At 38.1% G+C, this 14,565-nt stretch overlaps 1 protein-coding gene across 4 annotated transcripts in view; it reads left to right on the plus strand.

Moving 5' to 3' along the window:
* LOC134751533 (voltage-dependent calcium channel type D subunit alpha-1-like) overlaps nt 1-14,565 on the plus strand; it is an 88,487-nt gene that overhangs the window by 30,812 nt on the left and 43,110 nt on the right. For all 4 annotated transcript variants that reach the window (XM_063686972.1, XM_063686973.1, XM_063686974.1 and 1 more), the window contains exons 2-5: nt 10,289-10,466; nt 12,038-12,143; nt 12,854-12,993; nt 14,096-14,202. In XM_063686972.1, the coding sequence (XP_063543042.1) occupies nt 10,291-10,466; nt 12,038-12,143; nt 12,854-12,993; nt 14,096-14,202 (529 nt within the window). In that variant the 5' untranslated portion in view covers nt 10,289-10,290. The remainder of the gene's footprint in view (nt 1-10,288; nt 10,467-12,037; nt 12,144-12,853; nt 12,994-14,095; nt 14,203-14,565) is intronic.

Raw genomic sequence — 14,565 nt, forward strand, 5'->3', positions numbered from 1 at the left:
CTTCCATGACCAGTTGCAAAAAGCCGGGACAATGCGATAAAGATGACGATGATAAGCCGAAGACGTTTGAGACAGCAGACTAAAGAAGATACCTTAACTCAGTGTCACATGCGGCCTCTATTTCATGTATATCTCTGTGATATCACGTAGCGTAGTGTGTACTCACATCAAAGAACTTCGGATGTAACTATCTCGGTTTCGGTAGTGTGGCATACGGGTAAGTGTGGCTGGCCTTCCATTGGGGCCTGTTTACAATAATTGTTTAACGCTGCGTCTTAGATTTAATCCTTTCAGATGATTGAATTTTTTTTAAATATTTCAATCATTTGAAAGGATTCAAACGGCACCTCTCACTTAAAAAAATCCTTATTAATTTGCGGTTTTTGAACGCATCATGGAGGGTTTATATGTGTAGAAAATCCATTATCATACATTACACACGTAACTTTCCTCCACCTTTACGTCAGTCTGATAAACAGCCCATTATTTAACTTTGTTTGGATTTGCAAAAATCGGATTTTCCTCCGCGGGCCGAAAAAATGTATATACAATTATAGCTTACTAATACAAACTAAAAGTAAAAATACCTAAGACTAGCGATTAGCATCAGACAATTTCAGTCAAAGGTAACTAATACGCTTCAAATGTCCATTCTAATCTTGACCTCTTTTAACGCTTTGATGACTCCAATCTGGGGGTCAAGGTTTACTGGATGATTTAGAGATAAAATGTATTTTGAATCGGGCAGCAGGTGCGCGAGAATCTGTGACGCTAATAGAATATAGGACATATTTAAAGGTAGAAGTTAGTTCGTTGACAGTTAACTAGTAAAAAGATAAGTTTAATACCTAACGTCACCACTATCTTATTAAGATTATTATATAGATATTATCTGGTATGGGCACTGTGAATGACATCTCGCTTTGTGTGGTAACACAGGACAGCGGATGTCATTCCAGATCTAGAGCAGAGCCCAACTGGGGAAGTACCTCCACCTTACAGAAAACCGCAGCCAAATAACACTAGACCCTACTAATAGTGTTGTATTCCTGCCGGTGAGTAAGGTTGCCAGAGCTCGAGGGTGAGGAGTGTTAGAGTCGGCAACGCGCATGTAACTCCTCTGGAGTTGCAGGCGTACATAGGCTATGGAGACTGCTTAACATCAGGCGGGCCGTATGCTCGTTTGCCACCGACGTAGTATAAAAAAAAAAAATTAAGTCCCCGGCAAGCTCGGCCGGATTGCACCTTTTCATACAAACGTAGTTCCGCTTCCCATACAAATGTAGGAGGGACTAAACAAAGTGAAATAACGCGTTACGTTTTTTTTAAATGAGTCCCGCCGAGTTTCTTGCGCCGGTATTTTCTTGGAGCTGTGGTGTGGGATTAGAATCGGTGGTAGTTTCTGACATTCAGAAAAGAATATGTCTAAATTGAAGAATAAAGGCTTACTTTCAAATAAGGTAGATTCATTAAGTGTCTCCCCATACAAACGTATTTCCCATCTCATTTTAAAACTACGTGTAAGATTGTTTTAAAACTTTGCACATACAATGACATGAGGTATATCTAGGTCTGAAATTAGTTTATATAGCTCCAGTTTATAAAACAAACGAAATAGAGCAGAAACAAGTTTTGTATGAAAAACTTAATTCAGCTGTATTTTTTTAACTATAGTATCTGAAGCTACATAAACTAAATACAGACATAGATATACCTCATCCTATTGTAAGTACAAAGTTTCAGAGAAATCTAGCCAGTCGTTTTAAAATGAGAGCGGAACTACGTTTGTATGGAGAACCGAGCTATACTAACTATACACCTAAATTTATCTTTATTATAGTGCCCAATCTACAAGTTAATACTTCCGTGTCTAAACACATGGCACGTGTCTATTTTAGTGTCCACAGACACACGCGGCCATTATGACTATAGTTATTCCAATCCTTTGAACTAAACACTCGTAATAAAACATTTGACGACCGGTCTGGCCTAGTGGGTAGTGGGTAGTGACCTTGCCTATGAAGCCGATGGTCCTGGGTTAGAATCCCATTTGTGTGATGAATACAAATATTTGTTCCTGAGTCATGAGTGTTTCCTGTGTACCATATAAGTATGTATTAATCTATATAAGTATGTATATCGTCGCCTAGCACCCATAGTACACGCTATGCTTAGCTTGGGGCTAGGTTGATATGTGTAAGATCCCCAAATATAATATTTATTTATTTAGGTTTATTTTTTATTTTTTATACCACGTCGGTGGCAATCAAGCATACGGCCCGCCTGATGACTTATTTCTTTCTTTCTTTAATAAGTTAGGTGGGGTAAGAGAAACATTGTGAAATAAACAGTTAGAGTGCGTACCATTCTATAGTTAATTTTTAATTTACTCGTAATGCATGTTAATTAGTTTAATTTAGTTTAGTTTATTCATTAACCATAACGTAATATGATCATTACATGGTAAGTCAACATTTCATACAATATTATACTTATAGAGAGAGCATTATGGATTTACACAAGGTAAATACGCTTAATAATAATTGAAATCTAAGATTTACAGTTTACGTCAATTAAAATATGTTTTAATGATAAATATTCAGTAATCGAATAGAAGGCATGGTTTTGGAAAAATGTCTTGACTGTGTTTTTAAATAAATTAAAAGGTAAATCCGTGACATCTGCGGGCAGTTTATTGAAAAACTTTATTTAAAAAAAAAAAACCCTGTTTTTGACACTTTTTTAATCTTAGTGATGGAAGTATTAGTTTGCTATTGTTCCTTGTATTATAATTGTGGCAATCCGAACGCTTAAGTAGAGTGCTTGCTTTCTTGTGAATTTCTAACACAGAGTTGTATATAAACAATGATATGACCGTCATCAGTTCAAGCTTAACAAAGTAGGACCTCGCAGATGTGCGCCAATTTACCCCGCATATTATTCTAATCGAGCGTTTTTGTAGAATCAATACCCGGTTTACATCTACTGCATTTCCCCAGATGGTAATCGCATAAGTTAGTACACTTTGAACATAGGCATAGTATACACTTTTTAAAGTTTTTAGGTCAACTAGAGGCTTTAGTTTCAACAATACGTAATTAGCCGATGCTATTCTATTACAAACTTTATCAATATGCGTGCTATGTGTTAGTTGATATAAGATGTAATGTTTTGAAAAGATGTGTCCCGCCAAGTTTGTTGTCGGTCCCATATTGAGATACCCTCCTCCTATTGAGGGGGGATTTAAATCTTCTCGAGGCAGAGGTGTAGGGTTAGAGCTTTTTTTGACGTTCATAAGCGCATTGTAATATGCCTACTTGAATAATAAACTATATTTATATTTTGAAATAAAACTTTAAAGGGGATTATATCGCGTATATTGAACCAGCCAGCGTGTATTGTACAACCAGCCTTATAGTCTATGATGGTTCATTATTTTTGTATGTGGGTATTTTTGCACTTTGTAGCTTTTTCTCAGTCACCCGTTGACCACGAACGCTGTAGAGGGTTCGAAACGTCAGGATGTATTATAAATTCAGTATATGCGATATAATCCGTTTTCAGTTTTATTTTATTAGTAACTATCGCGGTAACCGAAGACAATATTATCTTTATCTTCACCTACTTAAAAATATTAAAATAGTACATTTCGATGCTAGTGCGGAAAGTATGTCATCACTCCACGAGTAACGAGATATCTTGCCACGAGCCGTAGGCGAGTGAAGAATGACATTTCCGCACGTGGATCGAACGACGTTTTTTAATACAGTTGCGAAAAAACAATAAAAACAACAAGTAAGGAATAAAAACTTTGGAAACTTGAAACGCTTCTTAGTAGGTAGTAAAAGTAAGACAAAACGCCTCTTCTTTGACAGGCGTTTCGGCAGGTATTCCTACCTCTACCTTCCATAGCTATTCCGTTCCCTAAATAGGCAACTTATTAAGAACGGTTTTTCAATATTCAATATTAAATAAAAAATGTGTTATAATGATGATGAGTAAGTAAGTAATTAAATTATGAAATATGTATATTTTTCGTATTCTTACATTAACGTCTATTGCCTGAATAAAGAAACATTCATTCATTCATTCATTAACAGTAGGTTTTTATGTTGATTACGACGTTATAAGGAAAGTAATATTAACGCTTATCAATAAGTAGTCATGATTATAACAAGTATAAATTAAAAAAAATGGAAAACTAAAAAGCACTAGTTCGCGAAAACCAACTTTCTGCACGCTAAACAGCTACGTAAATTAGCACTTTTTGAGCAACTGTATTAAAAAATACCTAAAAATAAAATTAACTAATTACGTAGAAGTACTTTCCTTATACAGTTTCTCTTGCCCCGAGCAAAATAAACAATGTTTCTTTTATCCCACCTGACCTTATACATTTTAAAATCACATACAGACATAGTTACAATACAGTTAAATCAGTTTCTTTTTAGAACTGTCAAAACGATTTGCTAATATAATATGAAACATTACTCAATGACGTCACGGTCAACTCACCTACTTCTTAGGGTTCCGTACCCAAAGGGTAAAAACGAGACCCTATTACTAAGACTCCGCTGTCAGTCTGTCCGTCTGTCTGTCACCAGGCTGTATCTCATGAACCGTGATAACTAGTTGTTTTAAAATGAGAGCGGAACTACGTTTGTATAGAGAACCGAGCTTGCCGGAGACTCTTAGGTAAACAACAGGGTAAAGCTTTGTTATCGCTAAAGCTTTCTTCCAGACAAGAACTTATAACAAAGATGCGTGCCAAATTATATAAGTAGTAGTGTTGACAAAATCCAGTTCTAAATTAATTTTTATCCAGAGGCCGTGAGTTCAAGTCTCACCCAAGGCAGTAATTTTTCCGCTTTTAAATTTATTCTAAGCTTAATAGCATCGATCGCAGACGTTTCTGCTTGTTAAAAATTAATTTAGAATGGGTAGCACATCGTAACTGGTGAATTTCCAATATGACTTAGAACTCCGGTGGCCGTTTAAGAAGTGTAACACTCTTACGGTAGATGTCGCTAGGGTCCCCTAGACCCATATAGTGGGAAGATTTGCTGACTATGGATGAGGTCTTGGTGGCTCAGTTGGCAGAGCGCTGGAGTATCTATCCAGAGGCCGTGAGTTCAAGTCTCACCCAAGGCAGTAATTTTTCCACTTTTAGAAAGAAAGAAAGAAAGAAAGAAAAAGCATTTATTAGCACAACATAACAAGACTAAAACTAGAAATAATTAAACAGAATGAGGTTGCGCTAAATGGTCCTTACTCAGCTTGGTGTCACGGTGTGAGCCAACATGGCACACTCCGCGACGCTGATTTTCAGTAAGGTCCAGTAGATGGACTAGTAAACACAATGTAAAAAATAAATAAGGGAAAGCTTAAATACAAATAACAATCAAATTACTTAATTAAAATTAGCCTATACCTAAGTCTTATGAATGTTCGTGTGTATGTATGTATGTAAGTGTCTATGCGATTTGTGTGTGAGTGACTGAGTGTGCACGGTTGCCTAAGTGTTGCATTTTTGCTTAGCCAGTATGAATTTACGGAAGTGAATTTTAAAGGTGGACACGGTTTTCGAATTACGTACTGGTGGTGGCAAATCATTCCAACACTTGGTGGCAGCGAAACGAAAGCTGCCACGGAAGGCAACCGTGCGGTGTGGAGGAAAAGTGAGTCGTGATGCGTGTCTTATGGCGCGCTGCGAGAAGTTAAGCTTGTCATGTAGGTACGAGGGTTCTTTATTTTTTATGACTCCAAACAACAATGTGGAAAAGTGTAGATGTCTACGTGAATTCATATTTAGGAGATCGTGCTGGTTTAAAAACGGCGAAACATGTGCTCGTCGTGGGAAAAGGAAACAAAACCGTGCACATGCGTTTTGTACTCGCTGCAGTACCTTTTTTGTCTTAGCTAGTAAACACTCGCCAAACACTACATCAGCATAATTTAATTTCGACAGAATAAGGGTATCACATAATTTGATGCGCATATCAACAGACAAACACTCGCGAATCCCGTACAGCACTTTAAGCCGATAGAAGCAGTTACGCATAGTTTCAGAAATATGTTTTTCGAACCTTAGACATTCATCCATCACAAGACCCAGGTTTCGAGTCTCAACGACTCTTTCAAGAGGAGCGCCTTTTATAGAAACTACAGGATCAAGTGCTGCAACTTTATCAATTTGCTTCCGTGTGCCTAGCAACATGAATTTTGATTTTGATGGGTTCAAGTGTAGAATATTTTGGCCACACCACCTGTTTATGTTATTTAAATCGTCATTTAGGTTTTGTACAGCCGCACTGGTCCTCATCCGCATATATATGATAGTTGCAGTGTTTTATGTGATTGATGACATCTGCACTATATAAGCTAAACAGGATGGGTCCCAAAATCGAGCCTTGAGGAACACCTCTGGTGACCGGCAGGGTTCTAGAAACCATCTCTGTGCCATCATCATTACAAATTTTAACATACTGTTTACGACCGCTGAGATAACTGTGAAACCACTTCAATGATAAATTGTCAAACCCGTAGAAAGCCATTTTAGATAGGAGGAGAGAGGTATCAATTGTGTCAAATGCGCGTGAGAAATCAAGCAGGACCAGTAATGTAGTCTCGCCAGCATCTTGTGCAGCCAAAATATCATCTACAACATCTAGGAGAGCGGTTGCAGTGCTTCGAGACTTCCTAAAGCCTGATTGTTTTTTCGGCAAGATGTTGTTTGCCTCAAGGTAGTCCGTCATTTGCATGCAAACTACCTTTTCCATTATTTTTGATATGACAGGAAGTATGCTAATGGGACGAAGATCTTTGTAGTCATTGGGATTCTGGTTTTTAGGAATTGGTTTTACGACTGCCACTTTCCACTGCTCAGGGAATGTACCAGTCTCTAATGAGTTATTGACAATGGTTGTGATTGCTGCTAAGGATTCAGGTAAAGTAAGCGAAATCATACTAATATTGATACCATCGTGACCTTGTGCGTTTGTTGTAATTGATTTAATTAAATTTAATACTAATGTTTCACTTACGGGCTTCAGTCTGAAAATATGCGAGTCAAATCTGTGAAACTCATAGAATGTCAAAAGGGATATACTAACATCATTATTACACGGAAGGTTCAATAAGTTTTCGTTAATTTTTTCAGGGTTACTGAGATGGGATGGCAACTGTAAGTCATTTTTTTTAAAGTTTGCAACATTATTTTTTATGTTTTTCCATAATTTACGGGGGTTTTTCATAAAATTTATATTTCGATTAAAATAGGCCGTTTTTTCGCGATGCATTGCAACGCTAACTATTCGTTTTAATTCTTTATAATATTTTATATGCGCATCTAATTTCGTCAGTTTGCTCCTAGAGTGCGCGTCATCACGCAATTTCATCATCTCCTTAATAGTAAAGGTGATCCACGGATAGGATTGATCTTTAACATAGGTTCGTCTGATAGGAGCATGGACATCAAAAAGCAAAAGTAGGTGCGTATTGAAGGCCTCCACCATTTCGGACACATTACCCTTCATGCAACTTGTACTTTTAAATTTATTCTAAGCTTAAAATCCAGTTCTCCTCATTTTAATGGCCAAGGCAGTAATTTAACAAGACAGACCAGTAATCCAAAGCTTTCCGCGATTACTTGTTATGTCTCGCCTACATTAGCGCTCGATAATAATACATTTATGTCTCAATTTATGGACTCCTGTACCTCTACCATGAGTTTATCGAGCCGTTTACGCTAGCGACTGCGGAAACTCACGGCCCGATTCGACCTTTAAGATACGTCAAATATTAGATCTAGAAACGATACGGATTAGATATGTATAAATATACGTTTAAGACTAGGTAACAATAGGCAGTGTTATCACTATAGGCATAGAGTAACTTATACTAGAGCGTTACTGTCATAGTAAATTTTGTAACCCCAGTAAATTCACTGCCATCTGTCGACACACTTTAAAACTAAAAATAAATATTTATAAAAATACGATAAAATGTATTTAAATATGGATAAATGATTTTTTTATTTGCATTAATTATTTTTATATGATTTTGACCCATGTTCTTTCATTGGTATGCGTTAAAATTATAAATAACAAACGAAACAGTCAACGCCCTCTATACGAGTGTAGGCCAAAACTAGTGGCGCCATCTGATCGAGAATCAAATTTTCGTGATTTTCGAGGCACGTTTTTTCCTTAGACTGTATCCATCTATTACGGAGTTATATCTATCTTTGCTATAGGTAAAAAGCGATCTCTTCCAGACATTAGTGATAATTCCGTTTTTTTGGAACTAAAAATAATGATATGCTTATATAATATTGTCTTCGGTTACCTCGATAGTTACTCAAAACGTCGAAACGTCGGGATGTATTATAAATTCAATATACGCGATATAATCCGTTTTCATAGTTTTATTTCATGATATGCTTATAATTTGTGACATGTAATTAAAGGTTTATTTGTTTTTAGCGAGTTTAAGCAGTCGCTAGCGACTCATGGTAGTGCTACCGGCTCTTTATGGGGCCGTTAATGTAAATGTGTACTGATTTCGAATTCAGAATGCTGGCGACGAACGACATTGTCGAATCAATTGCTGCGATACGGAAATTATAATGAGTAGACACTTTTCTATCTACAAATGGCGATAAAATAATTATAATGTAAATGAACTTATAGGGATAGGTTCGCCTTTGTACCTCAATTTCAGAAATTTTTATTTGAACCTGTTTTTGTACAATGAAGTGATTGATTACTTTACTAATACTTCTATTGTTTTTTAACTGACTTCAAAACGAGCATTTTCGACACCACTGCAGTTTAGATTTTAACGTGAATATAGTTTTAAAAATTAATTATCACTGTAAGTACCTACTGCCTAGTATCTATGTAGGTAGGTATGTATATTTCGTTGTTCAGAATTTAGATGCGATACGCAGATCCGGAGATGCGCTGCATATGCATCCGGCGTGACCTTGCCTTTATAATTATTCAATTTAAATTATTTTATTTATTTATTTTTTACATAAAGATAAAATTGTGCAAACTTTTTGTAGATACTCGCGTTTCTTAAGTGACTCATATGATTTGGACAAGTTTGGATTGACACATTTGTTGATTCGTTGGGCGTTTTAATTTTCGAGTGTATAATTATGGATGGTATAGAAAGGATGCCAATCTCTTATGGCAGAATTGTTGCAAAAGTGACCGCTTTCAGCTTTAAATAATACTTCCTAATCTCTCCGGTGGCGCTAGTAAGGCTCTGAGACATGAGTATAACATGAACCATATAAGGCAACAAATAACCCGACCAAATTACGTAGGTTGTTTTTGTTAGTATTTCGGTGTATGGTGGCGCCGCCTAATTACTGTTTTTTGATGGACACTTTCAATACATAGAGATTTGGCTCCTTTATATAGTCTCCATGTGTATAATGTTTGTTGTATGGACGGTATAGAAAGGACGACAATCTCTTATGGCAGAATTATTGCAAAAGTGACCAGCTTTCAGCTGTAAATAGGTGGCGCTAGGTAGGCTCTGGGACATGAGTATGACATGTACCATAAAAGGCAACAAATAACCCGACCAAATTACGTAGGTTGTTTTTGGTATTATTTCGGTGTATGGTGGCGCCGCCTAATTACTGTTTTTTTATTGACACTTTTCATACGGAGAGATTTTGCTCCTTTATATAGTCTCCATGATTTGTTGCATAAGTATTATAGCATGGAGACTATATAAAGGAGCCAAATCTCTATGTATGAAAAGTGTCCATCAAAAAACAGTAATTAGGCGGCGCCACCATTCACCGAAATACTACCAAAAACAACCTACGTAATTTGGTCGGGTTATTTGTTGTCTTATATGGTTCTGTTATACTCATGTCCCAGAGCCTAACTAGCGCCACCGGAGAGCTTAGGAACTATTATTTACAGCTGAAACAAAAGCACTTTTGCAATAGTTCTGCCATATGAGATTGTCGTCCTTTCTATACCGTTCATATATTATAGGAAGGTGACCGCGCGAAACCGCGTTTTCATGGAGAAGCGGCCATTAAAGTATGACTCACGTTAGACCGGGCCGTGTCCGGGCCGGAGTCTCCGGCGCTTACTTTTCTATGACATGACAGGTGATCACGTGATGCTTTCCATAGAAAACGAAGCGCCGGAAGCTCCGGCCCGGACACGGCCCGGTCTAACGTGAAACATCCTTTACTCGTACTTTTTAACGCTAGAGCTAAAGTAACCCATGTTTAAAATACCATTTTTGATTACAGCAATGGCCGACGCGCCCCCCACCCCAGGCACGCCGGGCGCGGACGAGACCGCGCCCGCGCCGAAAAAGCAGGCGCGCTCCCGTGGCAAACCACAGCCAGAGAAACCGAAGCGGAGTCTGCTGTGTCTGGGGTTGAAGAATCCGCTGAGGAGGCTGTGCTATGCGATTGTGGAGTGGAAGTATCCTTTTTGTTATAAAAATATGGTGGTATAGTTAAAATAGTATGGAGAACTTTTCTTTATTCATCATTAGGCATCTGAGGGACATTCCATAAATTTTCTTACTTATCAGAGATATTAATACTGTCTTCGGTTACCGCGATAGTTACTCATGAAATAAAACTATGAAAACGGATTATATCGCGTATATTGAATTTAAATAATACATCCCGACGTTTCGAACCGTTTACAGCGTTCGTGGTCAACGGGTGACTGAGAAATATACGCGATATAATCCGTTTTCATAGTTTTATTTTATCAGTGATATTATTGGTTAAATTAACAAAACGACAAAGTGTTCATTTTGTTATTTTTGGTTACAATTTCCGTTATTATGTTTTAGACTTAAAAAAATCGTAAAAGTATTAACCAGTTATTTTGCCGTAACCACACTGTCGGAACAAATGACCAACGCCAAAACGATTCGTGTCCGGCGACATTTCGTTTTATGAGACGAGTGATCAACCGGTGATCATGATCACGCGATGCTTTCTATAGAAAATTGTTAGACTGCTCGGCCCGGACCCAGACCTTTCTTACGTTACGTTCTGGTGTGAGTCAACAGCTTCTTTTCATTTTGTCATCTATTTCGTTACAAGAATAAAATACGAGGATATTTCCTCGCTTTTGTTTAGGACCAGAACAATGGACAGATATTTTTAGCCATTTTTATAATGATATTTTCAGGTCGTTTAGGATTTCGACGTCAACATGACGCAAATAAGCAGAAAAATAAGTGTTTTGTCTTAACGTTAACGAGAGATAAAAATGTCGATGTAAATCCAAATGAAAATAAATCTAATGTGTTTGTAAACTTTTTCGCCAGATGTTCATGCAGACACAATCATAAATTTATAATACCATCAAATACTTGTGTGCTGGGAAGGTGCTCTAAAATATCTGAACATGCACTTAAACCTCATAGTTATACAGGCTTTATTGAGATATGGGTATGACCAGCATGGCCGCTCCGATTATGGTAGCGACGGTGGTGATTTGATTTTCTGGGCTTTTAGCAGTAAAGCAGTAAAGTACTTGTCTAACCTGAGCTTTGGGGCGTATATTGAATCTCTGGCCAAATCTGCAGCTAGATGATTGGGCGTCTTCTCTAAGGTCAAGCGGTACTTCACACCGGGGCAGCTTCTTCAGCTTTACGTAGCTCAAGTCCGGTCGTGTATGGAGTACTGCAGCCACTTTTGGGATGGATCCGCAAAATATCAGTTAGCCGCCTTAGATTCCATAAACAAACGCGCTAGGAAGCTCTGCTTATTGGAGATGCGGGATTTGTAGAGGCTAGACTGCAGAGCCTTGAACACCGTAGATAGTAGCTAATTACTAGACAATTACAAGTATTTCTGTATTCCCTGATCAATATGACCACAGTCTCTTTAAAACGAGAGTGAATAGGCTGTTACTGAACCGGTGAGCTTCATCTTAGGCCCTGTCTTCACTTTCCATCAGGTGTGACTAGGGCCAATCGCCGATCAGTTTTTAATATAAAAAATATAAAAAATTCCTTAGCACTATCCCAGACCGTTTGAGTACATGATTCTCACAACTATCTTCGCGAACTGCATAGCTCTGGCTGTCTTCACGCCCTTCCCGTCTGGAGACACAAACTATACTAATGGAATATTGGTGAGTTATAAAACGTTTATTCAGGTGTTCGTGCTTTCGCTTGAAGCGCATATGACATAACAACCTGATGATTCATTCCAATGTTGAACTGATGTGGAAGCCGAAACTGACAGTTGTGCATCTCGAATAGGGCCCCTGGTAAATTTCGAGTGAATTTCTCAACTAAGTAGTATCCATCCATCCATAGCGCCACTTGAGAATAAGAATAAGAATTATTTATTGCCACAATATCCAAAAGTTTAAAAGAAAATAAAATAAAATTACATAAAACAAGAATAAAAATAAACAATTATTAATTTATAAGTACAATCAAACAAATTAGAATATATTGGGCAAAGGGTTTCCAGTCTCAGCGTGTGCCGGGCCGAGATGGCCGGCGCTGGTTTTCAGACCGGTCCCAGACTAGGACGGTCGGAGGGTAGCATAATTACCTAAATCAATTACAATAATAACATCTGTGCTCGTAATTAAGTACAATTGACGCTTTGATCATTAAAATAATAACAATTGAAGATATTAATAACAAGTTAAATTACAAAAGGAGCACAAAGTTTTGATAAAAAAACAAGTAAAATTAAAAAAGAAGAGTGTGCATAATGAAATTTCACACATGCATGCATGCTCGTTCACTTGTTAGAGTCTCCCATGTCGTTGGATCTATTATAAGCTCTCTTTATACACCCACTGCTTCAAATTTTAAATTATTTCAGGAAAAAGTAGAATGGATTTTCATGGTCATCTTCACTGGGGAGTGCGTGATGAAGATCATCGCATACGGCTTTTTGTTCCATCCTGGGGCTTATCTGCGGAACGCGTGGAACAGTCTGGATTTCACCATCGTCACTATTGGGTAAGATGTCATTTATTATTCATCACTAGGGAGTGATAAATATCATCACGTATGGCTTCCTGTTCCATCCTGGGGCTTATCTGCGAAACCCGTGGCACAGTATGGTTTTCACTATCGTCACTATTGGGTAAGATGTCATTTCTTCTTCTTCACCGGGGAGTGATGAAGATCATGGCGTACGGCTTCCTGTTCCATCCTGGGGCTTATCTGCGGAACGCGTGGAACAGTCTGGTTGCGTGCAGGAGAGTACTAACAGTCTCCTGAATCTGGTGTCACAGTGCCCGCGGCTAGTAAGTGCAGTCTGGAGCCACTGAAATTCCATTCACATGAAGTCGAGAGGTATTGTATATAATATACTTTAAGTAGTCTGTAAGTTGTTAACGTACAAATAAGTTTTTGTTCCGAATTTAAACTTTAAACTATCGTGAGACATATTAACTTGACTTTCGAGTGACTAAAAACACGTGAGTGAAACCGCTAAGTTAGTTAAGTTTTTGTTTGTTACTAACATTTCTATGGACTAATTATGTCTGATGCAAATAAATTGAAATTGATTTAACCATCGTCACTATAGGGTAAAATATTATGATTCTTATTATTGCGAGCCTATTGTGTCCCATTGCTGGGTAAAGGCCTCTCCTCCCTCCTTTCTTTCCACTCCTCCCGGTTATCCCGCTATCGCCGACAAGGTCTACCGGATCCCCGGTTAGACTTACGGGGCACCCACTCCGTGGTTATCTTGGCCCATAAATTATTCGGCACATGACAGACATGACCAAATTTCACTCTAACTTAGCCGCTTTCCGAGCTACATCTATTATTTGAATTTTAGAGCGCATCGTGGTGATCCGGATGCGATCCTTTAGTTTCACACCTAATATTAGGCGCAGCTACATAGCTCGAATGATATTTTTATAAGATGATTTTTTATTATTCTTCTACGTCGCATATTCATGACAAATCGCTCTATGTTGTAGTGGTAGTTCATCTTAGTAAATTATTTCCTTCCTAATGGAGAAATCTTATGTGAACCTCCACCGTCTCTCATTTCCTAGTGAGATCTTGCACTTAAGAGATCTAACAAATTGTTAATACGTTTCAGTATAATGAGCCAGTCGCTGCAAGTCCTGTTCAAAGATGCATTCGACGTAAAGGCGCTCAGAGCCTTCAGAGTGCTTCGACCGCTGCGATTGGTCTCCGGCGTTCCAAGTAAGCACGTTTATACAAACACACTTAAGCACATTCAATTAGTTATTTAAGGTAAGGTCAATGTGGAAAAGACAAAATCCGACGAAGAAGAGAAAAAAAGAAAATACACGAACTCCTGCGAAAAGCGTCACGCAACTTTCACTCCCCTTGTCACATCCGTCGATGGAGTCTTCGCTCCGCAAATGTCCACCTTCATCAAACATCTCGATGAAGCCATCGCTGACCGGTGGAACAGATCCCTTAGTGTAGTAATGGGCTGGCTAAGATCCAAAATTATGATTTCGATAATCCGAGCCACCAGCATGTGTATCCGTGGGACACGGCACAGATTCAAATCCATCCAACATTTCTTCGGTTTCAATG

The sequence above is a fragment of the Cydia strobilella genome, chromosome 22 (genome assembly GCF_947568885.1).
Source record: "Cydia strobilella chromosome 22, ilCydStro3.1, whole genome shotgun sequence".
Taxonomy (NCBI): Eukaryota; Metazoa; Arthropoda; class Insecta; order Lepidoptera; family Tortricidae; genus Cydia; species Cydia strobilella.